Source organism: Molothrus ater, chromosome 4, assembly GCF_012460135.2.
Source record: "Molothrus ater isolate BHLD 08-10-18 breed brown headed cowbird chromosome 4, BPBGC_Mater_1.1, whole genome shotgun sequence".
Classification (NCBI taxonomy): domain Eukaryota; kingdom Metazoa; phylum Chordata; class Aves; order Passeriformes; family Icteridae; genus Molothrus; species Molothrus ater.
In genome coordinates this window covers 70,778,448-70,803,420 of record NC_050481.2, presented here as the reverse complement: position 1 = coordinate 70,803,420, position 24,973 = coordinate 70,778,448, and the positions used below count along the sequence as shown (strand labels likewise).

The 24,973-nt window shown below is 59.5% G+C and overlaps 4 protein-coding genes across 5 annotated transcripts in view; 2 read left to right on the top strand and 2 right to left on the bottom strand.

The window, feature by feature from the left end:
• Positions 1-5,598, top strand: part of LOC118686309 (dedicator of cytokinesis protein 2-like) — a 52,227-nt gene extending 46,629 nt beyond the window's left edge. Inside the window, exons 46-53 of the mRNA XM_036382459.1 lie at positions 1,105-1,281; positions 2,134-2,217; positions 2,297-2,434; positions 3,240-3,325; positions 3,710-3,848; positions 4,079-4,187; positions 4,675-4,808; positions 4,894-5,598. Of these exons, the coding sequence (XP_036238352.1) occupies positions 1,105-1,281; positions 2,134-2,217; positions 2,297-2,434; positions 3,240-3,325; positions 3,710-3,848; positions 4,079-4,187; positions 4,675-4,808; positions 4,894-4,977 (951 nt within the window). The 3' untranslated portion in view covers positions 4,978-5,598. The remainder of the gene's footprint in view (positions 1-1,104; positions 1,282-2,133; positions 2,218-2,296; positions 2,435-3,239; positions 3,326-3,709; positions 3,849-4,078; positions 4,188-4,674; positions 4,809-4,893) is intronic.
• Positions 5,599-5,757: 159 nt separating this feature from the next.
• LOC118686308 (BCL2/adenovirus E1B 19 kDa protein-interacting protein 3-like) lies at positions 5,758-7,787 on the bottom strand. 2 transcript variants are annotated; one of them, XM_036382457.2, is made up of 6 exons: positions 7,535-7,787; positions 6,910-7,039; positions 6,682-6,811; positions 6,514-6,608; positions 6,284-6,433; positions 5,758-6,098 (listed from the first exon to the last, which is right to left on the bottom strand). In XM_036382457.2, exons 1-6 carry the CDS (start codon positions 7,620-7,622, stop codon positions 6,050-6,052), a joined length of 642 nt encoding a protein of 213 aa, XP_036238350.1. In that variant the 5' UTR covers positions 7,623-7,787; the 3' UTR covers positions 5,758-6,049. The 2 variants fall into 2 exon arrangements, with proteins under 2 accessions (XP_036238350.1, XP_036238351.1); XM_036382458.2 differs by having other exon boundaries at positions 6,284-6,405.
• Positions 7,788-7,897: 110 nt separating this feature from the next.
• AUP1 (AUP1 lipid droplet regulating VLDL assembly factor) lies at positions 7,898-16,739 on the bottom strand. Its single transcript, XM_036382559.2, has 12 exons — positions 16,613-16,739; positions 16,186-16,323; positions 15,634-15,784; positions 14,359-14,546; positions 13,805-13,877; positions 11,852-11,925; positions 11,091-11,157; positions 9,566-9,674; positions 9,311-9,457; positions 9,013-9,173; positions 8,793-8,881; positions 7,898-8,121 (listed from the first exon to the last, which is right to left on the bottom strand). The coding sequence occupies exons 1-12, from the start codon at positions 16,660-16,662 to the stop codon at positions 8,073-8,075; spliced, it is 1,296 nt and encodes a 431-aa protein (XP_036238452.1). The 5' UTR covers positions 16,663-16,739; the 3' UTR covers positions 7,898-8,072.
• Positions 16,740-17,091: 352 nt separating this feature from the next.
• HTRA2 (HtrA serine peptidase 2) lies at positions 17,092-24,540 on the top strand. Its single transcript, XM_036382560.2, has 8 exons — positions 17,092-17,465; positions 18,432-18,636; positions 20,012-20,206; positions 20,344-20,376; positions 20,742-20,850; positions 21,584-21,653; positions 23,875-23,970; positions 24,186-24,540. The coding sequence occupies exons 1-8, from the start codon at positions 17,107-17,109 to the stop codon at positions 24,349-24,351; spliced, it is 1,233 nt and encodes a 410-aa protein (XP_036238453.1). The 5' UTR covers positions 17,092-17,106; the 3' UTR covers positions 24,352-24,540.
• The last annotated feature ends 433 nt before the right edge of the window (positions 24,541-24,973 follow it).

Below are 24,973 nucleotides of genomic sequence, written 5' to 3'. Positions count from 1 at the left end.
GGGACAGGGTGTGGGCTTTGTTCCTCTGACAGAGATGCTTGGCCAACATCCAGGGAGTCTCAGGAGCCACAGCAGTGGAGATGTGATGTGCCCTGGTGGGGCTGTCACAGGGTCTCCTGGTGGCTGTCACAGGATGTCCTGGTGGCTGTCACAGGGTGCCATGGGCTGTCACAGGGTGCCCTGATGGCTGTCACAGGGTGCCCTGGTGGGGCTGTCACAGGGTGTCCTGGTGGGCTGTCACAGGATGCCCTGGTGGGGCTGTCACAGGGTGTCCTGGCTGAGCTGTCACAGGATGTCCTGGTGGCTGTCACAGGGTGCCCTGGTGGGGCTGTCACAGGATGTCCTGGTGGGGCTGTCACAGGGTGTCCTGGCGGGGCTGTCACAGGGTGTCCTGGCGGGGCTGTCACAGGGTGCCCTGGTGGCTGTCACAGGGTGCATGATGGGCTGTCACAGGGTGTCCTGGTGGCTGTCACAGGATATCCTGGTGGCTGTCACAGGGTGTTCTGGCGGGGCTGTCACAGGGTGCCCTGGTGGCTGTCACAGGGAGCCCTGGTGGGGCTGTCACAGGGTGCCATGGGTTGTCACAGGGTGCCCTGGTGGCTGTCACAGGATGTCCTGGTTGCTGTCACAGGGTGCCCTGGTGGCTGTCACAGGGTGCTGCAGGCACCAGGATGTACAGCTGCATGAGTGCTGCGTGTGTGTCTGCCATGGTGCCATGTCCTGCCACCCCAGTGTGGCACAGCTGCACCCCCAAAGTGACACCAGTGGTCCCCCAGGTCTCCTGCAGCCTCACTGCTGCCCCGTGCCCATGGGGTGACTGTGCTGGGACCAGCATGGCCAGCACATCCCCAGGAGCTCTCACTCAGCCCCAGGCACTGCCAGGGGTCTGAGGGGCTTCCTGGGGTGAGATGTGCAGCCCCAGGGGTCTGAGGGGCTTCCTGGGGTGAGATGTGCAGCCCCAGGGGTATGAGGGGCTTCCTGGGGTGAGATGTGCAGCCCCAGGGGTCTGAGGGGCGTCCTGGGGTGAGATGTGCAGCCCCAGGGGTCCCTCCTGCCGGGCTGGGGAGAGCCCACCCTGCCAGCCTTGACCCCTCCTGCACACAGATCATCATCTCCCCCCTGGAAAACGCCATTGAGACCATGATGAAAACCAATGAGAAAATTATGAGTGAGATCAACAGGCACCAGAACGACCCCAGCCTGCCCATCAACCCTCTGTCCATGCTGCTCAATGGCATCGTGGACCCTGCAGTCATGGGTGGCTTCACCAAGTATGAGAAGGTGAGGAATGCAGAGGCTGTGTCAGGGCCAGCTGGGCACAGCCAGGACTGGCACTGTGGGGAGCCTTGGGATGAGGATTGGGATGGGGAGGACACAGCAGGAAGGGTTTGGGGGTGCCACAGAGCCCAGCACTGGTTTGTTCCCATCAGAGAAGTCCCTGATCCTAATTGGGATCACATGGGAGGAGAGGGGATGGGATCCCAGAGAGGACAAGGGGTGGGATCCAGGGAGGAGAGGGGGTGGAATCCCAGAGAGGAAGAGGAGCTGGGATTCAGGAGGAGAGGAGATGGATCCCAGAGAGGAGAAGGAGATGGATCCCAGAGAGGAAAGGGGGTGGCATTCAGGGAGGAGAGGAGATGGATCCCAGAGAGGAGAGGAGATGGATCCCAGAGGAAAGGGGCTGGGATTCAGGGAGGAGAGGAGATGGATCCCAGAGAGGAGATGGATCCCAGAGAGGAAAGGGGGTGGCATTCAGGGAGGAGAAGAGATGGATCCCAGAGAGGAGAAGGAGATGGATCCCAGAGAGGAAAGGGGGTGGCATTCAGGGAGGAGAAGAGATGGATCCCAGAGAGGAAAGGGGGTGGCATTCAGGGAGGAGAAGAGATGGATCCCAGAGAGGAGAAGGAGATGGATCCCAGAGAGGAGAGGGGGTGGCATTCAGGGAGGAGAAGAGATGGATCCCAGAGAGGAGAAGGAGATGGATCCCAGAGAGGAGAGGGGGTGGCATTCAGGGAGGAGAGGAGATGGATCCCAGGGAGGAGAGGAGATGGATCCCAGAGGAAAGGGGGTGCCATCCCCAGCCTGTGTGCAGCCTGGCCAGCCTGGCAGTGGGACTGAGGAAGGTCTTTTCAGGCTTTTTTCCAGGAGCTCTACATGCAGGAGCACCCAGAGGACGCAGGGAAGATCGAGAAGCTGAAGGACCTGATCGCCTGGCAGGTACCAGGTGCAGCATCCCTCTGGCAGGGCCAGCTGGCAGCAGTGCCAGGGAGCCCCACGAGTCCCCGCTGTCCCACAGATCCCCCTGCTGGCAGAGGGCATCCGGATCCACGGGCAGAAGGTGCCAGAGGACCTGCGGCCCTTCCACGAGCGCATGGAGCAGTGCTTCGAGCAGCTGCGGGCCAAGGTGGAGGCTGAGTACGGGGTGCGAGAGATGGTGAGTGCCACGGTGTGGGCACGGGGCAGGCAGGGTGGGCACTGCCCTGGGCAAACCAAGGCAGATGTGGGGCAGCAGGGAGCAGCTGGGTGAGGAGCACTGGGCCCTACACCTCGGGAGCCTCCTAGTGAGAGCCAAGGTTACGTTTAAAGGGAGGTGGAAACCTAAAGTAAATAATATTTTACTAACCAATATAAGGGATGGATAGTGGGGAATGGACATTTAGGACAGGGTATGGAGAAATACTTGGGGGGTTGACCCCTGGCCTCTGGGTAATCACTCAACATCCTGGACTGAAACATCCAGAAGGAGGGGATGGGATGCTGAGGATTGGGATGGGGATGGGAGGACACAGCAGGAAGGGTTTGGGGGTGCCACAGTGCCCAGCACTGGTGTGATCCCATCAGAGAAGCACCTGGGTTGGTGTTAATTGGGATCACATGGGAGGAGAGGGACTGGGATCCCAGAGAGGACAGGAGATGGATTCCAGAGAGGAAAGGGGGTGGGATCCAGGGAGGAGAGCCAGGGTGGGGATTTGGGGATGTTCTCACCAAAGGAAAGGGATTACTCAGGTAGAGGGAGGGGTTACAATCTGGGGTAAACAATTTGGGAAAAAATATGGGGATACAAAACCAAAACTATTGCAAAGTATAAAAACACACTACAACATTGGCCATGGGGGACCTCAGGATCCCTGCCTGCCCGGGAGCAGGGCTGGTCAGAGAGGGCACTGATGGTCCTGGCTGAGCCCAGGGAAGGGCTGGGGAGGCTCTGCCCTCTCATCCCTCCTGGCTGTGTCTCTCAGATGTTCTTTGAGGACCGGCGGAGCGGCCGCCCCCGCTCCATAGCCTGGGTACCTGACTGGGACCGGCTGAGCCACGCTGGAGCCAGGCAAGTGCTGCACTGGGGAGTGCTGGTGATCCCCCCTCACCCCCCTCAGCCCTCCCTGCTGAGCCTGCCTCACTCTGGCCCAGCTGCTTTTCTTCCACCTTCCCTTTATGCCAAGTGCAGCTCAGGGCTCTGTCCTGCCAGGTCACCAGCAGGTGGCCCATCCCTATGGGGGACATGGAGGAGAGACACCCCATGTGCTCACCTGGACCCTGCTGTCACCTGAGCCATCCATTCCTGTCCCCCACACCTGCTCTGCTGAGCTCTGCTCTGTGGCTGGTGCTGATGCCCGGGTGCAGCCGCTCCCAGTGATGCTCCAGCTGCTCCATGGCACAGCCCTGCTCCTCCTTCCCCTGCTGTCCCTCACTTTTCCCAGTCACCCCACAGCACGGAGGCACCCCCGACCCCAAAGGCTGCTCGCCGGCCCTCTGAGAGCGAGGAGCGCAGGGAGAGCCGCGCCAGCGCCATCTTCGGGTCCCGGCGGCAGGACGCACGCCAGTCCATCTCGGAGCTGCCAGAGCCCAAGGTGATGCTCAGCACAGCCCTGGGGCCACCCTGGGGCTCTGCTTGCTCCCCCCTGGGTGTCCTGCTGCACCCAGAGCTCCTGGCCCTGCCTGCAGCACCGGCCCCCAGCCTGGATGGGAGCCCTGGAGGGGCTGGTGGCAGCCCCTGCTGCAGGGAGGGCAGGAGGGGAGAGTCAGGGACTGCCTTCCAGCCTGGCCCTCCGAGGTGCTGAGCCTTCCTTCTGTGCCCCAGGACGAGAAGTGGAGACTCTCCTGCACCGTGAGCGAGAGCAGCCAGAGCATTGACAGGAAACAGCCCCTGCCAAGCCAAGCTGCTGCTGGTGCTCAGCCCAGCACTGCAGGTACAACCTGCCAGGCCACCTTCCTGAGCGTCCCTGCAGCCCCATGAACGGGGCTGTGCCCTCCCACACCACCCCAACACCTTCCTGAGCATCCCTGCAGCCCCACACCACCCCAACGCCCTGCTGAGAATCCCTGGAGCCCCACGAGCAGCTCCCACACCACCCTGGTGGTGGCACAGAGTGGGAGCACAGGCACATCCCTTGTTGAACACTCCCTGTGGGGCTGCAGCCATTGATCCTGGGCCTTGTGCCACTGGGTCTCGGTGCCAAGAGCTGTTCCGGGTGGGAGCCAGGCCCCTGCTCCTGGCTGGGCTCACATCCCATGGCACCTCTGTCCCCTCTGCCCAGCAGTGCCACACTCCCATAGTGTTGGGGCAGAAGTGCTGGCCCTGACAGCTCTGGGGACTTACAGCCCTGGGGACACTGATGAGCCCTGTGCCCCCCCCAGGCTGGCTGAGCCTCCATCTCTCCTCTCCTGCCTGCACAGGCTCGTCCCTGTCTCCCACGGGCTTTGGTGGCCGGGTGAAAAGTGCCAGCAAGCTGCCACCGCTGCCCCGCAAGTTCAGCCCCTCAGTGTACGAGACCTTCCTGGAGCAGAGCGATGCTGCAGCAGCAGGGAAGGTACTGGAGGACAGGAACTGCAGGGGAGGCACTCAGGGCTCCTGGCCGTGGTCCCACCACCCTTCATGTCCCTCTCTGCTCACAGGTGTCCCCAACAGTGGATGGGAACAGAAGCCTCAAGTCACCGCCGCTGCCGCCACCCAAGTCCAAGCGTCTGTCACAGCTCTGACCCGATGCCACCACCTGCAGCTGCGCTGTCTGCAGGGGCCACCCCTGCCCAGAGTGTCCCTGTGCCCAGCCAGCTGCTGGAGCCACAGCCCTGCTTGATTCTCACCTGCTGGAGCAGCTCTTGCAGCTGTGACACCCAGGGCAGAGTCCCTGTGTGCACCAGGCACTGCCATCCTGTGTCCCACCAGCTGTGGACACCTCCAGGTGTCCTCTGGGACTGGGACACCTGGCCCTGGGTGCTTGCTATGCCTCTGGAGCCACGCTGAGCTCCCACACACGCAGGCCCTCCCAACCATGAGGATGCTCCTCCCTCCTTCCCTCCCTCCACCCGAGCTGCCCACGGACTGTGCCAGTGGCAGGAGCAGTGACTTCCCCAGTGGCATTTCTGTGTGATTCCTGCTCCCCACTCGTGGGACAGCTCCCACCCCATCCTGCAGCACACATTCCGGGCCCATGCTGCACAGGTGTGCACACAGGTCCTGGCACCCTCGCTCCGCAGTGTCACCTCTCCTGCCCACCCCTGTCACCTGCACCAGGCAGGTGTCACTGCCCTGACTGGCCGTGCCATGCTCAGCTCCCAGCTCTGCACTGCAGCCACGGATAATAAAGGGCAAACACATCAGCCAGGCACCTGTGGGAGCCCCAGCACCCAGCCCTGCTTGCCCACAGCCCAGCCAGGGGCTCACCCCCAGCTGGCAGCATCCCAAAGCACAGGGACTCACCCTCCTGAGGCAGGGGAGGGCCCCATGGTCACTTCCCAAGCCAGACACAGGGAGGGGACTCGCTGCTCAACCCCTGAGCTGGCACAGGGCTTTTTATTAAGGTGGGCTCATTATTTACAGTCTGTTTCAGGGGGACCTGGAGCTGTAACCAGGGGCTGGGGAGGGCAGGGGCTGCCTGCAGCTGGAGCTGCCATCAGCGGGTTCCGTTCTACGGGGAGAGTGGGATCAGCTCCCAGGGCAGGGCTGAGGGACAGACAAACAGACAGAGGGGCCTGGGAGCAGTCAGGCTGTGCTGGTGCCAGGCTCTCCCTGCATTCCCAGCGGAGCAGAAGGTGCTGCCTGCCCAGTTCCTCACAGAGGGTTGGCTGAGGAGGCTGCCAGGCGCTTCCCAATGTAGATCCTGGATTGGAGAGAGTGACTGTGAGGTACTAGAACAGGGTGCTGGGCCCCAGCAGGCCAGGAGCAAGGGGAGATGGCAGCAGACCATGGGAGCAGTGGTGCATGACAGCATCCAAGGATGAGCAGCCCAAATTCAGGAGTGTTCCCTCCTCCCCCAGCCCCATGGTGAGAGCCACAGACACTCACCCCAGCCCCAGGGTCAGGAGGTGGCTGAGCAGGAGCGAGGGGATGAAGAGCAGCAGCAGCTCTGAACTGAAAAGTCTCTTCTTCCTCCCCACTGCACCTCCCTGCAGGCTCCACAGCACTGGCTGGGGGGAGCACACAAAGGCAAATTCCCTGGGAAAAGCTCATGGTTAACAGGGACAGCAGGGTGGGGGGCAGCAGCAGGATGTGCTGGTAGGGGACACAGGACTTACTCTGCAGACAGGTACCGAGGGCAGCGGGCACAGGCCCAGCCCAGGGACGCTCTCAGGCGTCGCTGCCTCCACTTGGCTTCCTGTGGCACATCCCGCTGGAAGGAGACACAGGGCAGGTCAGAGCAGGGCCTGGGGCACAGCAGGGTGTGCCAGGGGCAGCTCCCTCACCTGCCAGGGATGGGGGCAGCTGGGCTGGGGCTGGCTGTGGGCAGGCAGTGCCTCACTCTCCGCTGGCTGATCACTGCCATGGCTGGCTCTGTCCTCATCCCAGGCTGGGGAGCCCAGCACAAGCAGGGCCCTGCAAAGAGAAACCCTCAGTCACTGAGCCCAGCCTCGGCCCCAGCGCCAGGCACAGCTCAGCAGGGCTCTGGAGCCCAGCTCCCCCTCAGGACTCACCCCTCACTGCTCTCTGTCTCCAGCTGGGCCTCCAGCAGCATCCGCTCCACGTCGGCGTGGCAAGAGAAGGGCGAGGGCGCCGCCTCGGGCTCCGGGCAGCCTGGGCCACAGCGCAGCTCCACCCAGGAGCCTGGGGGGGCTGTCAGCCCCTGCGCTGCTCCAGGACCACCCCTGCACCCCAGCCCATCCCATCCCATGCCGGCCGGGCGCCCTCCCCGGCACACCCCACACCCCACACCCCACACCCGGGATGTCCCAGGGCTGCCCTCCCGGGACCGGCATCTGCCCCCGCCCCCGCGGTGCTCATCAGCCCCGTGGTGCCCCCACCGACCCAGCCCCCCCGGGATCCCCGGCGCACTTCAGCCCTCCAGAAACCCCGCCTGGGCTCCCCACGGAGCCGCCCCCATCCACACCGCACATCAGCCACCCGGGACTCCCGGTGACCCAGACCCCCACGTGTGCACGTCAACCCCTCCAGCCCCGGGCTCCGCACTGTCCCGAACCCCCGGTTCCCCGGGTGTCCCATTGTCCCAAACCCCTCGGTGCCCCTTCACCGCCGGTTCCCCGTCCCGCCCGGGTGTCCCGTGGCCCCGATCCCGCCCCGGTGCCCCGGTTCCCCCCGGACCGTCGTCGCCGGCTCCCGCCATGGCCCCGCGGCTGCTCCGCGCGCAGCCCCCGCCGCTGACAGTCACGTGACGCCCGCGAGCCCCCATGTAAATAAAACCACCGGCACCGGCAGCCGGTCTCTTAAAGGGGCTCTGCCTCCTCCCGCTGGGGCCCGCGAGCCGCAGCTCGCCCGGCAGCGGCGGCCCCGCCGCGTTGCCTCTTTAAGCGGCGCCTACGTGCGGCGCGCGAGCAGGCGTCGGCTGCGGCGCGTGCAGACCCGCACGGAGCCGGCCCGGCCCCGCCCCCTGTCCCATTGACCACGTCCCCCTTTCCCGCTGGCCCCGCCCCTCGCCCCGGTGCCCGCACAGCCCGAGCCGCGCCGGACGCTGCCGCCGTTTATTTCCGCCGCCAGGGGGCGCCCCCGCCCCGCCCGTCTCGGCCCGTCCCGCCCGCGCGCTCCCGGTGCCACCGGCCCGGCCCGGCGCTCCGGTCAGGGGTTGCCACCGGCCCGGCCCGGGGCTCCGGTCAGGGGTTGCCACCGGCCCGGTCAGGCCCGGTCAGGGGCTGCCGCCGGCCCTTGCCGCGCCGTGCTTCTCAGCGAACCGCCTGCGGGAGAGAGCGCCCTCCCTCAGACACCGCGGGGCTGGGAGCACGGGAGGGGCCTCCCGCGAACCCACCCGGGGATCCTGGCCAGGAAGCAGCCCCGGGGACACTGCGGGGACACTGTGGGGACACTGCAGCAGCCCAGGGCCAGGCTGGCTCTGCTCGGACCGGTTCATCCCAAGCGCAGCTGGAGCCCAGGGGAACGGGTGAAGGAGCAGGAGCTGCTTGGGGAGGGGCACGGGAGGTACTGTCCCTGCTGGGGACAATCCCGGTGGATGGTGAGGGCAGGGAGGGGCTGCCAGGGCTGCCCACAGCAGCTCATGGTCCCAGTCAGGGATTCCCAAGAGGACGGTTCCCTCAGCACCACCCCAGCCATCCAGTGCCCAACGAGCCCAGGCACACTCAGCTTTCCCTCAAACACGTCCTCAGTTTTCTGTATCTTCCTAAAGCCCGGCCTCTTGTGCCAGGATTTGCCTCATGAAAAGCTTGCTCAGAAATCAAATCACTCCCTGTGCCCTCACACCAAGGAGCACGAAGGGAGCTGTCCCTGGTGCCAAACAGGAACGTCCTGCCCACAATGAGGGTGCCACGGTGGCACCTTGGGTACTGCTGGGGGCTTGGGCAGGGGTGGATTTTGTGTGGCCCTGGCACGGGGAGGTGTGGAGGGCTCTCACCTCCTGGCATAGTCGTACAAGGCTCGTTTCCTCTCCTGCAGGGACAGGTGACGCTCCACGGGGGACTTTGCAAACTGCTTTGGAGCCGGCTGGAAGGGAAAGCACAGGAGCCATCAGGACACAGATGAGGCCTCCTTGGTGACTCTGCAAGGACCTGGCTGGTGCTCCATGCCCCTGCCTAGTCCTGAACACTAGCCAGGGAGACACAACCCCAAAGTACCTTAGAAGAAGGCGCAGGCACAGAGCCCTGGATGCCAGAAGCAGCTGCAGCCTGGGAGGTAGATGGGGCAGGCAGGTCTCCAGGCTCTTTATTCTCAGGGAAGAAGTGAACTCTCCCCTCCAGCAAGTTGGCAATGGTGGTGTCCACACAGTTGGTTTGGACTGTGGGGACAAAGGGAACCATTAGAGATCAGGACACTCCATCCTGGCTGCCACTGTGTACCGGTGCAGCGGGGACAAGGTTTCCTCTTTCAGAGCACACAATGTGCCCCCACATCCCTGCTGGCAGCCCTGCTCACCCAGGTCTGTCCTGATGACCTCCAAGGGCACGTGAGGCAGCACCTCCTTGACCTGCTGTGCCATGGCCACCACCCTCACGTCCTCAGGAGCACCCCTGGGCAGGCTGGGGGGCACCCTGGGCCGGGCTGCCGGGCGCTGGCTCGAGGCTGCAGGAGAAAGGACAGCGGGCACAGGGTGAGTTTGTCACTGAAAGCACACACAGAGACCCCCCCAGAGCAGAGCCCAGGCTGAGGTTCCACAGCCAGGATCCCCACCTGGGGCAAAGGGCAGCCTTTGTGCCGTGTGCCTCAGCCTCTTCATGTGCTCGGTCCTGTCGGCAGCGGTGATCCGTGTGGATACCACACCCAGCTCCATGGCCAAGAGCTGTGAACACAGAGCAAGTCACACAAAAATCACACAGAACACACAGCACAAACAGCCCAGGCAGCCCCTCCAGGCTGGGGAGCATGCCAGGGCCACATGGAGCCATGCTGAGGGCAAGAGGGCTGGGAGCTGATTTCTCCAGGGCCTCGAGGGTGCATTGCAGTGTTGCAGAGGGCACAAAAAGTATCAGGAATTGCAATATCATCCTGCCAAAACAGGCTGACAAGGAGGTATGAGATGTCTGGAGCTGTCAAATACCCAGCATATACAGGCAGGGTGAAGAAACAACCACTTTGTATGATTTGTGGTGTTATAAAAAGGGGGTGAAAGGTTTGAACTTGATGGGAAAAGCCCTGACAACTGCAGAAAGGTTCAATGTGGGGTGGCAAACAGGCCATGAAATCACTGAGGTCTTGCAAGGGGCAATAAACATGTTCTGTTGGAGTCCTGGATGCTGAGAATTTCAGACTTTCTCTGCTGACAGACTCTAGCCCTCAAGAGAACAGTGCACTTGACCTGAGGCCACAGAGAAAGCTTCTAAAATTAAATAATAGAACTAAGATTATGAGTGTGTAGTTTGATTAGAAGTTTGTAATATCACATAGTAAAAAACTTAAAGTATTAGAATATAATAATATATATAATAAATAAAAGTTTTAAAACAAAAACTAGTCCTTCGTAAGTTTAAGTAGTATTTTATAATTAAACAAAGTCCACATTACAAAACACAAGTAATTATTAAGTTAAAAATAAAAATAATTTAAGTAGAATTTCTTAATTAAATAGTTTTTAGTTTAAAAACTTATAAATACATAACCATTTTATAAATTATTAATAAAATATTAGAAAACTCACTACTTATAAAAGTGTAACATAAATGAAAAAAAAAAAAACCCCAAACATCTAAGTCTAAACACAAAATACCATCTACAGCTCCCTCAGCACCCACCATGCACCCCCAAAACTGCCCACCCAGTGCTGGGGGAAACCCCACAACCAGCCCTGCTCCCTTATCCAGAAGGCCAGAGAAGGAAGCAGCTGCCGGGGTCTGCCCAAAATCCCCATTGGAACAACTCCTGCTGCTCCTCATCCCCTTCCAGTTTTTCATGCAGAGCCCAAGAGTGACAGTGAGTCACAGAAACACCTCAAGATTAACACCCTGAGGTAATAAATCAGATCTACACCCTGAGTTAATAAATCAGATCTGGAGAGGAAACTTTCCAGGATCTGAAAGAGCCTCGAGGGAACACTTTTAATCCCAACCTTAACCAAAAAAAACCCCCGAAAACCAACAATGTACCAGAGCTCCCATTACACACACACATCCAGAAATGCCCCCTGCACCTCTGCCTGCACCCTGTGCCCACCCCAAAGTGCAGCAATGCCACAGATCCCTGCCCCAGCCCACCTTCCTACCTCCTGAACTCGGAGCGCAAAGTCCTCACTCTGCTCGTCCGCTCGTCTGGGGACAGACGGCATCCACCTGTGAGGGGACAGACAGACAGCACGTGGAGCCACCCTGCTGGGAGCAGCCCCTGGGGACACCCTGCCATGCCATCCCCACCTCCAGGCTCCCTGCTCAGCCCACAGCTTTGCCCAGAGGAGCAGCAAAGCCCAACAGCCACTCCCAAATGCAGGATGTGGTAGAAGACAGAAGCGGCTCACTGGCCTTAATGAGAGAAAGGCCTTAATGAGAGGAAGGCCTTAATGAGGATCTGGGGTCATTTACACGGAAGGAGGCAACAGGTCACCCAGAATTCAGGCAGCTAGAACCAGGGAAAGGCTTTCCTTTGCTGAAATACACCAAGCCCTACATTTGATACCCAGTTCTTTCCACTGCCCTCATTACAGCAAAGCTACTCAGGGCCTGGCCAGGGCTCTGGGCCACCCCACTCCCAAGGGACTGTAGGGACAGACAGACACTGGGGGCTGAGCAGCTTCAAAAAATACCCCTGGAAACTTGAACTAAACACCTGGGGAGACTGAGACTCCTCTCCTTCCCCAAGAGGAACCAGGAGCCCTCTCCACATCTGGAGCTGGACACGGCCAGGCTCAGAGACGGTGCCAAGCCCAGCCCTTCTGAGGCACCCAGGGAGGGAGATCTCAGTGCCAGGGTGACACCATAGCCCTGCCCACCCCCAACCCTGCCCCAAACAGAAGAGAGAGAGACGTAGTACCTTACTTGATAAACTGTGAAGGGAACAAAGAAGGTCCAGAGCAGCTCCGTGATCCAGGAGGAGTCAGCCACGCTCTGGGGAAGAGAGCACAGTGAGATCCCAGCCATGGGACAGGGGAGGTGGGCACAGCACAGCTGGCTGGAGGACTGGGAAAGGAGAAACAGCAAATCCAGTGCAAGCCCCAGGGCAGCTTCACCCTCATTGTCATCACCAGTCTTCACTTTCCTCCCACTAAGACAGCAGCAAGATTTTCCCTCAGTATCCCTCCATTCCCTACTAATCTGTCCCTTCAAAAAGCTGCAAAAATGTCAGAAAAACTACAAATGCTTCCTCAGAACCATGAACAATCCTCCCTCATTCTGGTGGCAACAGCTTCTCTGTGATGTCCCAACTGCTGTAAGCTCTCCAGGAAACAGCACAAGAGCTTGGATATTGGGAAGATTCCTCCTTGAAAGGGCTGCCCAGCCCTGGCACAGCTGCCCAGGGCAGGGGGAAGTCCCCATCTCTGGGGGATTTAACAGCCCTGTGGATGTGGAGGACATGGTCAGTGGTGGCCTTGGCATTGTTGTGGAATGGCTTGACTTGGTTTTCCAAACAATTCTGTGATTCTCAGACAGGCCTGTGCCTGGGAAGAGCAGCTGTAAAGGAGAAAAGCCCTGAAAGCTCAGGTACAAGATGAACAGAGAAGCCTCACCTGGATAAACAGAACCTCAGAACCCTAAACCCAAATGCCTGGAGTGATGCCCACAGACAGATTTCAGTTACACTGCCTGTGCCACAGAACAACACCCTCCTGAAACATTCCATGCAACTGGAGCTGCAGAAAATTCTCTCTTAATTCCAAATTTGGTGTTTGGCCCAACCCAGTGCCTAATATACATTACACACTTATATAAGAAAACTTTCTATAAAACACCAACTGATCTATTCAAAATGTAACATCTCCAATCCTTCCAGTTTCTGATAGCTTAAAATCACCCCAGAAATCCCAGCAGGATTTACTCTGCCAATGTGCAGGAAGCACAAAGTCCTGCTCAGACTCTGAAGTAAAATTTGAGCCAGGAATTGACTGTAACCAGCACCTCCACACAGACCTGCTGTGCTCCCTGCCATGCAGGAGGGAAGGGATGCACACACAGACACACAGCTTGGCCCATCTCAGAATTTCTCAAAGGAACCAAACCCATAAAAGCATAAGATATTCCTTATAAACTGTCCAGAACAGAAAAACTCTCCCAGTTCTTTGGAGGAGTAATTTAAAATGTAACTTATTGCCAAAAAACTGCATCTTCACCCACTTGTGGCTTGCTTCAACTCCATCTCAGCACCCCTGGCCTGCCAGGGGTGACCAAAGCTCAGCCAAATATTCCTGCAGTTCCCATCCCTGCACACATCCAGGTGATTCCTCACCCTGCCAGGGGTTCCTTTGCCACAGAAACACCAGACCCATGACTGGCAGCTCTCTGTAGTCACCAAATCATAAATAATAAATATCAAAAATAAGCAATTCAACAAAGCCTGGCTGAGAGCAGTTTCCCTGCAATGCCTTTGGCCGTGCTGCCATTGCCCTCATGGACTTTATCCCTCGTGTGGGGCAGCTCCTGCTCCACGTCCTGAGTCTGTGCCAGGGGCTCCAGCTCAGGAGCCTCCAGAGCCGTGGTGGCCTTTGGCACGAGGGCTGCCTGCAGCTGGTCTTTCACAGCAGGGAACTCAGCAAGAGCAAAGCAGACTGGCCATGGAAGGCAGAGGCACAGTGACAGCCAGAGGGGCCACCAAACATCTGTCACACTGGCCAGTGTAACCAGGGCTCCTCAGAAAGGCACTGGGAACTGTGTTAGCCCTGAGCAGCTGGTTCCAGGCTGCCAGAACACCAGGCCAGGTCACACCACAGGCTCCACAGCAGAAAGGAAAGCTGTTCCCACCCCAAACCCTGTCCCTGTCCCCACCACTCACCACAGCCACCAACGGCCTCCGGACCTGCAGGGCAATGGGCTGGACCTCATCCAGGATGGAGAAGGGCCAGGAGCTGGAAGGGAGGAATTCTGCAGTGAGTGACCCAGGAGCCACCTGAAGCCATTTTGTCACCATACAGCAGAGCCATTCCCAGCCACCCTATTGAATTTGCAGGGGCAGAGAGAATGATGCTGATGCATCTGACTCCATCTCATCAGAAGTTAATTAATTACTTTATGGTACTATATTATTCTATACTATATTACACTATATCTAAACTGAATCTGCTAATCACTCAACCCTGCACACAACTACTGTGACTGTCAGGGAACAGTCCCAACACACACACACACACACTTGGCCCTGATAAGCCAAGGAAACAAAACATCATCACTTTGAGTGAACAATCTCCATATTGCATTCTGCTTTTGCACAAACACAGGCACAGCAAATGATAAGAACATTCTTGGGAAGAACTGTGCCTTGCTTTTCTCTGCGAAGAGAAATGTTCACCCTGCTGCAGGAATTCCCATTTCCCTGCTGGGGGAAGTCACCTGAAGCGGAGCAGCCCGGCCCTGCCGTTGGTGGCAGCCTCCTCTGGGAACAGCAGCAGGGGGGGGTTCCCTTGCTGGGCCGAGTATTCCTTGAGGGAATCCACCAGCTCTGCCCGGCTGCCCATCACTCCCAGCTCCATGAAGCCCCGGGACCAGCAGATGAACCCTGGGGCACCGCTCAGGGCAGGCTGCAGGGAGAACAGCAATGAGGAGGAAACCCCGCCCTGCCCGCCCTTCCACACCCTCCCAGGTGACACAGGTGACAAAGCTGCTGCTCATTAGCAAAATCCCCTCTGGGACTGAGAGTGAGCTGTGTTGACAGTGGCTGAGAAGATGTTACTGCCCCTGCTCCAGCCCCAGTTGCACGGGAAATGGATTCCAAATCATCAGTTCAGACTGTGCCCTGCCTGCCAGTGCCACATGCACTCCCAGCTGCCTGTGTCCCCAGTGCTCTCTGCAGCAGTCCCTGACACACTTGGCAGGACACACTCTGCTCCCAGTAGTCCCCCCTGTCGAGGCCAGGGGTAAATCAATGGCTGGGCAGGATACAGGAGCCACCCAGAGCCTGCTGACTCAGGAACTCCACACACAAAGGATTTTACAGGAGAGCAGGGACAGCCCAGAACTACCCAAGCACCACTGACACACACAGCTCCCTCCATGCACCCCCAAAACTGCCCACCCAGTGCTGGGGGAAACCCCACAACCAGCCCTGCTCCCTTATCCAGAAGGGCAGAGAAGGAAGCAGCTGCTAGGGTCTGCCCAAAATCCCCATTGGAACAACTCCTGCTGCTTCTCACCCTGTTCCAGTTTTTCATGCAGAGCCCAAGAGTGACACTGAGTCACAGAAACACCTCAAGATTAACACCCTGAGGTAATAAATCAGATCTGGAGATGAAACTTGGCAGGATCTGAAAGAGCCTAGAGGGAAGCTGGAGAGGGAATCTGTGCCAGAAACTGGAGCAACAGGACAAGGATTAATGAGTACAACTGAAAGAGGAGCAATTTAGGCTGGATATTAGGAGGAAATTTATGAGTGTCAGAGTGGGGAGGTTGTCCAGAGAAGCTGTGGCTGCCCCTGAAACCCCTGGAAGTGTCCAAGGCCAGGTTGGACAGGACTTGAAGCCACTTGGGCTGGTAGAAGGTGACCCTGCCCGTGGCAAAGGGCGGCACTGAGCGGGCTTTAAGCTGCCTTCCACTGAGATCACTGCAGCACCAAATGGGGCCGAGCTGCCCGTGCCCCGCCCTCGGGGAGGAGCCCGGCCGCGCCCTCACCGTGTTGCAGGAGGTGAGCAGGCTGACGACGTTGTGGTCGAAGGGGGTGACATGGTTGGCAATGAAGACCCTGGTGCCGGCCCCGCGCAGCCGAGGGTCGCTCTGACGCACCAGCAGCCCCAGCACGGAGCACATCACACGGACAATGAACCTGCCAGGGGAACACGGATCTTCCTCGAGTCCTGCCCTCCAAAACACTGCTAGGTGACATGTCCAACTGGCAACGACCCAGGAATTCTGGTGGCTGGACAAACGACACTGGTACCAAATGGAAATGACACGTCTGGTGCAGGAATTGGTGCGGGGCTAGGACTAGGAAGAGGGCAGCAAGTGCCCACAGAACTCCTGAGCAGCACAGCAAGCTGATCCACACCAATCCCTGAGCACTCCAGAGGTGGCTGCCAGCTCCAGGCTTGGCAGAGGAAGCACCTCCAAGGCTCCTGAGCACACAGATCCTTCCCAGAGCCGAGCCCCCCGGGGCGGCCCTGCCATCACCCCACACCCACCCGGGACAGCAGCAGCAGCACCCCGGAGCCCCCCGAGGTCACCCACCGGCGCACGACGCTGTCGGGCAGGGCGCAGCTGACCAGGAACACGTGGACGCCAATGAAGACGCGCAGGACGAGCAGGCAGAGCCCCACGGGGGCGTAGAGCAGCAGGGCCAGGAGCAGGAACCCATCGGTCGGGAGCCTGCAGGGGCAGAGAGCGGCCGGGGCGGCCTCAGCGCGGCCGGGACGATCCCCAGGACCCGCCCTGCGGCCGCCGCTCCGCGTGCTCCCCCCGGCAAATCTCCCAACCCACTCCGGGACCACCCCGGAGCCTCCCCGGTCCCCCCACGGGTCACCCCGACCTTCCCCACGGGGCTTTGCTGAGACACCCCCGCCCTCCGCTGGCCCCGCCACCCCCGCCCAGGGTTCCCGCGGTTCTCGCGCGGCTCTCCCGGGAGTCCCCACGGCGCGGGCCCCGGGCGGGCGCTCACCGGTGCGAGTCGAAGAGCCGCTCGGGGCCCGGCGCCGCGGGCGGTTCCATCCCCGCCGTGCCGGGGCCTCACGGCCGCCCCGCACCCGCCGCCATCTTGCCCGCGGCCGCGCGCCTGGCCCGCGCGGGGCGCGCTGGGAACGCGCCGCCTTCCTGGTCCGCACCGCGCCGCCGCAGCACTCTCGCCCCGATCGCGGCCCTCGGCGGCTCCGGTGGACTCGGTGAGCGGCTCTGACAACAGGACTGCCCTGATCCGCTGTCGCGCCGGTTGTCGGTGCATCTCGCTGGCGGCGGGACGGTAGCTCCCAGCGGGACTACAGCTCCCGGCGTGCCCTGCGGCAGAACGCGCTTCCGGCACGGTCCGTCTCGGAACTACAGCTCTCGGCGTGCTCCGCGGTGGAAGGCAGCTCGGGACGGCCCCGCCTCAGGACTACAACTCCCGTAGTGCCCCGCGGCTCGGCCCCGCCCCGGCGGGCGTGGTTTCCGCTCGGCAGCATGGCGGCAGCGGCGCGGAGGGTGCGGATCCGGTGCATCCCGGTGCCACCGGGTGTACAGCGCTGGTGCCGAGCGCTGACCGGGACTGCTGAGCCACCGCCGCCCCCTCCCCCTCCTCCTCCTTCCCATCCCCCGCCACCGTCCGCCTGGGGCCGGTCTCTGGCGGCGGCGGTGGGCGCCGGGGCGGCGGCGCTGGTGCTGCTGTGGGCCCGGGAGCGCCGCCAGTCCCCTCTGAGCGCCGCCGTGCCCGCCCCGCCGCCCGCCCCTCCGCCTACCTCGCCCCGCGCCGCCTTCAACTTCATCGCTGACGTGGTGGAGAAAACGGCGCCCGCGCTGGTCTACGTGGAGATCGTGGGCAGGTACCGGCACCGGGGGATTCCCGGGAGGGATTTCCCTCCTCCCGGCGCAGTGTGGCCCCTGCCGCTCCTGAACCGTCCCGGAGCGCTCCCACAGGTGCCTCGGGAGGGACCGACACGCGGCTGCCACACGCCGCTGCCGCTTCCGTGTCCTGCAGGGCCGTGTGGCGGAGCTGCCCCGTTGCTCTGCCTGCGAGCAGCACTTGGTGTTTATTTCCCTTTGTGCTCTCTAATGTTCCCACCATCCAATGCCTGCGGTCTCTTGGAGCACCTCTGTGCAGCAGCTCTGCCCTCACCAGCTGGGTGGCTGCTGCTCCCAGCTTGGTGTCACCCGTGTGCAGTGTCACCCTCACTGTGTGAGGAGGCATCAGCTGGTGCTGCTCCTTCTCTGGGTTCCTGACCCACACTGGCAATAATTCACCCCCGGCTGGGCTTTGGCCTTGCTGCTCCATCCCATTTTCCATTCATTTCAGAAATGTGCATTTTCCTATGCCCTTTGTACCGTGGCAGAGGTTTCTTAAGTAAAAAGGTAAAAATTCAACACATAATTCTACAGGCTAAACTTTAAATGCTTAATTCATATTGGTAACTCAAGTGAACTCCAAAAATCTCTTATTTCAACTTCACATGACTACCAGCAGAGATTGGGGTGCTTGACCAGGGCCCTGAATTGTGAGTCTATTCCTGCTATAGGGAAACGTTTGTGTTGCCTCTCAGGTGTTTGTTACCTGCTCCAAGGTTGGGCTCTGTGTGTCCCTGCACAGGTCACAGCCCCTCCTTCTCCCACGTGCTTCTGTTCCTGGTGGGATTGTACCTTTGTGGCTGTGCATGAGCTCTGGATTCCTGCTACCTTCATGCACATTCCCCTATTTCTGCAGATTTTTGGGACAGGGAAGAATTCCCCATTTTGCTGCTCCCCGCTGCCTCCCAGCCCTGTCCCTGCCACTCCTGACCGTGCCCTCCTTTCAGGCACCCCTTCCTGGGCCGGGAGGTGCCCATCTCCAACGGTTCAGGTTTCGTGGTGTCCCCGGACGGGCTGATTGTCACCAATGCCCACGTGGTGGCCAACCGGCGGCGCGTGCGGGTGAAGCTGGCCAGCGGGGACATGTACGACGCCGTGGTGCAGGACGTGGACCAGGTGGCTGACATTGCCACCATCAAGATCAAGCCCAAGGTGTGTGTGTGTGTGTGTGTGTGTCCTGGTGGCCGTGGGGACACCGGGAAGAGGGGATGTTCTGTCTGTCCCGCTTTATGGGTAGTGCCAATGTTGTGTCTCAGAATTTCTGTTGGTCAGAGTGACTCTGAGATAGGTACGAGTCTCTTTTGCCAGTCTGGTGGTTGAAGAAGGAGTCAGAATTCTTCTGTTTTCATTCTCAAGGTTGTTTATTGTTTCTTATTCTATAACATTCTTTCTCTGACCTGCTGAGGTCTGTCCAGCAGGTCAGGTTGTGGCACACTGCCCACCCTTGGGGCAGTGTTATTTTTTTATACTAAAAACTACCTGTACATTGTTTACCATAACTTCCAATACCTATGACCTATGTTAGACAGTGAGCTTCTACTCTAAACCAATCCAAAAGTGCCACCATCACAGCAGAAGATGGAGGCAAAGAAGAAGAAAGAGAAAGACTGGACATGCCCAGATTCCTCCATCTTGCCTCCTGAACCCCCATTCTAAAAACCCCAAAAATCTATTTTTCACCCCATGACAAACTAACTATTATTCTACTTAGACTTTCTTGATTTGTAATTCTTCATATAAAGGTTGGTAATTTGCTCCGTGGGTCAAAATCAAAGGCACAGGGGTCTTGGGCTCTGTGCCAAGGTCTCTGAGCCCCCTGGGCAGGAGCTTGAGCCCTCCAGGGATTCAGAGGAGTTTTTTGGGTTCTGACAGGGACGTGCCTTGGCTTGTCTGGCCCCTGCAGCTGAACCAAATAGTGGCAACTGTGGTGTTTCACCCCAGAGACATTTTTGGCTGGCTGGATGTTGCAGCTGGGTACATGGAGACAAGTCCAGGCATGCTGGGGCTCCAGTGGTGACAGGATGGAGCTTCCTCCCATGGAGGGGCTGCTCTTCAGGTTTCCCTCTGCTGGAGAAGCTTTAAGGCGAGGGTGAAGGAAAGGAGACAGTTCTGATGGAGGGTTTGGATCCAGAGTTTTTTTTCTGGCCCACAGACCTCTGAATCCAGCAACTCCTCCAACAGAACTCCTGGAGTGCGTGGTTGCTCTTTTACCCAGGGGAGAGGAGGAGGGAAAGGGTAGGAAGCCCACCAAGCAGGTACAGGAGAGGAGGTCTCAAGGGGACAAAGGACACCTGGATGGCCCAATGCCTCCCGGGGGCAGAGCATCCTTTGAATCTGCCCAATCACTCAACACCCTTCAGGAATTCCAGGACTGACAGACAGTGCTGAGCAGGGATCAGGGTGGGGAAAGGAGGGATGATTGACACACCTGGGAGGGAATCTTCAAGAGGGGACACCCCTGGGGCTCTGGGCCAAACTATGAAATCACAACACCACTTTGTCCCACTGACCATCTCGCTGCCCACAGCACCCGCTGCCCACGCTGCCCCTGGGCCGCTCGGCCGAGGTGAGGCAGGGCGAGTTCGTGGTGGCCATGGGCAGCCCCTTTGCCCTGCAGAACACCATCACCTCGGGCATCGTCAGCTCGGCGCAGCGCGGCAGCCGCGAGCTGGGCCTGGCCGCCTCCGACATGGAGTACATCCAGACCGACGCTGCCATCGACGTAAGGGACATCGTGGGGACATCGTGGGGACAGGGAGGGGCTCACACGGAGCATGGGGGGGTCTGGCTGGTCGCTCTGGGATCGGCCTCAGGATGGGGCTTTGGTGGTCTGCTCACACTCTCTCTCCTCTGCTGCAGTTTGGGAACTCTGGGGGCCCCCTCGTCAACCTGGTGAGTGCTGCTGCTTGTCCCCTCGCTGGCTGGGGTGGGGATGTGCTGTGTGCCCCTTGCTCTGTGCTCCTTTGTGGGTGCTGGGAGGCTTCCTGGAGGGAGAGGAAGGCTAAGCTGGCATGAGAGCCCTGTGCAGTGTCTGAGGCAGTTGGAGCTGGTGGGGCTTTGGTGGAGACGAGGTCTGGTGCTGGCAGGGCAGAGCCAGGGGCTGCATGGACTCGGCCCCTGGGTCCTGCCCAGCCTTGGGCAGGGGTGGGGCACAGAGGCAGGACCCCAGGCTGGTGCAGTAGTTCCCCTGCTCTCCACAGTGATCCTGCCTGGGTCACTGCTGGGATCCCTGGGATCCCAATGCCCTTTCCCTGCAGGATGGCGAGGTGATTGGTGTGAACACCATGAAGGTGACGTCAGGCATCTCCTTTGCCATCCCCTCGGACCGGCTGCGGAAGTTCCTGCAGAAGGAGGAGCAGCGCAAGAGTGAGTGGGGACCTCCCTGCTCGGGCTTTGGGGGAGGAGGGTGAGAGAGGGAAACTTTGGGCTCTGGACCCTTCTTCCTGAGAAATTCAGGAGAGCAGGAGAAGTCTTTGGGGTCTCATCTGGTGCCACAGGAAAGCTGTGCTGCTGTTGCCTTGCCTGGTTCTCCTGTGACACTGGGGAGGGACATTCTCTGTCAAAAATCTGACAAACCAGGGAAGCCAAGTCACGGTGCAAAAAGCAACAGCTGGAATGCTCCTGCTGGTGCAGGGAGCTGGACTGAGCTGTTGCAGGGAGTTGGAATAGCTCTGCATGCTGCCTGCCCTGAGGGCTCTGAGGGAGGAGGATGAGAGAGGGAAACTTTGGGCTCTGCACCCTTCTTCCTTAGAAAGGCAGGAGAGCAGGAGAAGTTTTCGGGGTCTCATCTGGTGCCACAGAGAAGCTGTCTGCAGGGATTGGAGCTGATGCAGTGTTTGAGGGAAGAATGCTGTCACTGCTGCCTTGCCTGTCTGGTTCTTCTGTGACACTGGGGAGGGACATCTCTGTCAAAAATCTGACAAACCACAGTGCAAAATACAACACCTGGAATGCTCCTGCTGGTGCTGGGAGCTGGACCGAGCTGTTTTAGGGATTTGGAATAGCTCTGGATGCTGCCTGCCCTGAGGGCTCAGCCCAGCACTGTTGTGAGCAGATCTCTGTTTCCAGCCATGCCATTCCATGTCCTTTCCCTCCACAGGCTCTTGGTTTGGCAATGCAGAGTCCAAGCGCCGGTACATCGGGGTGATGATGCTGACCCTCACTCCCAGGTACCTGTCCTGAGCTCAGGGGCCAGCAGGCCAGTCCTGTTGGGACAGGGATGGGATGGGATGGGATGGGATGGGATGGGATGGGATGGGATGGGATCTTCCCAACTAACTGAGGATGCCTGCTTTTGGCAGGATTGTCTCCACACTTTAAGCTTTCACTCTCAAATCTCTTTGTGCTTGTGTTGGGGTTAGAATGCTGGCTGGCTCATGGGTAAATTGGAAACTTGCAAGTTTGTACACTGGTAGCAGACTCTGTGAGCAGATGAAAAGTGCTCTCCTTTCCACAGGAGGGTGGAACCTGGTGGGGGTCAGGCTGTGTTCCCAGGGAACAAGGGACAGGACTAGAGGAAACTGCCTCAGGTTGTGCCGGGGGAGGTTGAGGTTGGATATTGGGAAAATTCCTCCTTGAAAGGGCTGTCCAGCCTTGGCACATCTGCCCTGGGCAATGGGGAAGTCCTCATCCCTGGGGGGATTTAACAGCCCTGTTGTGGATGTGGCATTTGGGGACATGGCCAGTGCTGGCCTTGGCAGAGCTGGGGGAGTGGTTGGACTTGATCTTAAAAAGTCTTTTCCAACCCAAACAATTCTGTGAAGTGCCCATGCCAGCAAGCAGGACCTGTGCTCTCACCTCTGGGAGAAGGACAACACCTGCTCTGGTTCTTTGGCTCTTGCAGCCACATTTAAGAGACCTTCAGCTGCCTCGTGGGGCAGGCACTGTGCCATGCTGGGCCAACACCTTTTGGGGCTGTGCTCTGTCTTCAGCTGCCTCGTGGGGCTGGCACTGTGCCATGCTGGGCAAGCACCTTTTGGGGCTGTGCTCTGCCCTGCTAAAGCTCTGGTGAGTTCCCCGTTGCCCAGCAGATGGTGCTGGTGGCCGGCAGAACCCGAGGGATGTGGGAGGCCAGCCCAGCCTCCTCCTGCTTCCCTGGCCACGCTTGCAGGGGCCGGCTCTGTCAGGAAGCAGCGTGAAATTCCTCGGACACGGCTCCGGGCACGCGGCTCCAGCTTCTGCAGAGCCCCCGAGCCGATTCAGGGAAAGCACCTGACTGCCAGCCTTGTTTGTGCCCAGCAGGAAGGGCTCCCAGCAAGGGCCTTGGAATCGTGTGACTGCCCTGGACCTTTCCATCTGGAAAGCTTTCCCTGGCTCAGGAAGGAGAAGCTCTGTGTTGGGCACAGGCTCAGGCTCAGACCCAGGCCAGATAAGAGGCAGTGGGCACAGAGATGTGTGAGAGTCCCCAAGAAATCTGTTTTTTTACTGTGAGGAGGGTGCTCAGAGCCTGGAGGGTCCTTGGAGATCCTCACAACCCAGCTGGAAACAGTCTAGAGCAGCCTCCCCTGACTGAGCCTGCTGGGGGTCGGGTGAGATGAACGTGAGAGGCCTCTTCCCACCTTTGCTGTGTGAAATTGGGAAGGGATGGCAGCTTGCCCTGGGCTGTGGGACAGCACAGTTGAGTTCAGCACAGACCACAGCCACGTGGGGAGCCTTGAGTGGCTGAGCAGGGAGCTGAGAGGAGCAGAGCTGGGCAGAGACTGAGTGTGTGGGTCTGCAGGGATTGGAGCTGATGCAGTGTTTGAGGGAAGAATGCTGTCACTGGAGAGATCCAGCTGGAGTGTTGCATCCACTTCTGGATTTCATTCAAGACGGGTGAGGAGCAGTTGGGGAGAGTCCAAAGAAGGAGCTGTGAGAGATTAAGTGTTTAAATTTGGTTTAGAAATTCTAAAGTCTGTGGGAAAAGTGTGAGAAACTGTGATTGTTTAGTCTCTAGGCTCAGGAGGAGGGCTCTGCTGACATGTCTGGCAGGAAGAGGGGCACAGCTTGTGTTGTGTATCCTGCCCAGCCAGGGCAGAGAAGTGAAACTGCAGCAGAGGAGGGGCGGGTCTGACCCTGGGAAGGCTGCTGTGACATGGGGATGTGCATCACCACAGCTCTGATCCAGCTGGCAGCTGCTCCAGGGGTTTCCAGCACTCCCTGGTGCCATTGGGATTCTCATCCTCTCACTTTGACAGGAGGATGGTGATGTTTGGGGCTGTCAGCTGTGGCTCAGCACGGTGCAGGGACACAGGAGGGGAGGTTCTGTGCCTGTCTCTAACCCTGTGCAGCTGCAGGGACACAGGAGGGGAGGTTCTGTGCCTGTCTCTAACCCTGTGCAGCTGCAGGGAGTGGGGTGGGAGCCCTGCTCTGCCTCCAGCTCCATCCCTGATGCTGCTGTTCTCTCTGCAGCATCCTGGCAGAGCTGAAGCTGCGTGACCCCACCTTTCCTGACATCTCCTACGGTGTGCTGATCCACAAGGTGATCATTGGCTCCCCAGCACACCAGTAAGTGCTGCCCTGTGCCTTAGGGCTGCCTGGGGGAGCAGCTGTGGGATGTGTTTTGCTCCAGAGTAGCAGGGCTTGGGCTCTACAGCTGAGAGGGGGACCTTTCCCCAGGCTGGCTGTCTTGATGTAGAACCTCTGGTGCCACAGCTCCTGCTGCACTTGGAGGACGATGATGCCGAGTGTGTGCCTCAGCCTGCGTGTGCTTGTCCCCACAGGGCGGGGCTGAAGGCTGGGGACGTGGTGCTGGAGATCAACGGGACAGTGTCACGGCGTGCTGAGGATGTGTACGAGGCGGTGAGGACGCAGCAGAGCCTGGCCCTGCTGGTGCGGCGTGGCTATGACACCCTGCTGGTGAGCGTCGTCCCCGAGGTCACCGAGTAGCAAAGACCACCCAGCTGGAGCTGAGGGCAGGACTGAGACGTGTCTGTGCTGGCCAGGCAGAGACAGAGCTTGTGCAGGGCTGGAAGGGGCCAGGAGAGGGGTCTGTGCTTGGGTGACTTGTGGTGCAGCTGTTCCCCTCTCTGCTCAAATAAAGCACTTTTCTAGCGGCCCCCAGGGCCGTGTCATCTCCTTCCCTGGTGGAGGCTGGGCTGTGTGGGACCTTGCTCCTCCTGTCAGTCCCCTCGAGGCAGCTGGGAAGGAGCTTGCTGTGCCTCCAGGGTCCTTATCAGTGTTCATGGTGTTGTGCCACCTGCTTGGAACCCACCTGGGCTGGGATCTGACTCCTCTGTGTACCTGGCAGGCAGCTGTTGAGCCATGGATTGTGTGGCCTCTCTGTGGGTGAGAGCAGGTCTGGGACCAGCATTACCTCCCTGGAGTGCAGCAGTGCTGGTGTGCTACAACCATCTGGTCACATCCCTTCTGCTGCGAGCTCTGTGACCACTCCAAGCCCTGTATCCACATCCCCTCCCGTGCAGCAGCTTTCCAGGCTGTGGTAAATTGGTGTCAATGCTGGATTTGTGATGGCTGAGGTGGCATCTCCTGGCCCTGATGTCCAGGAGGG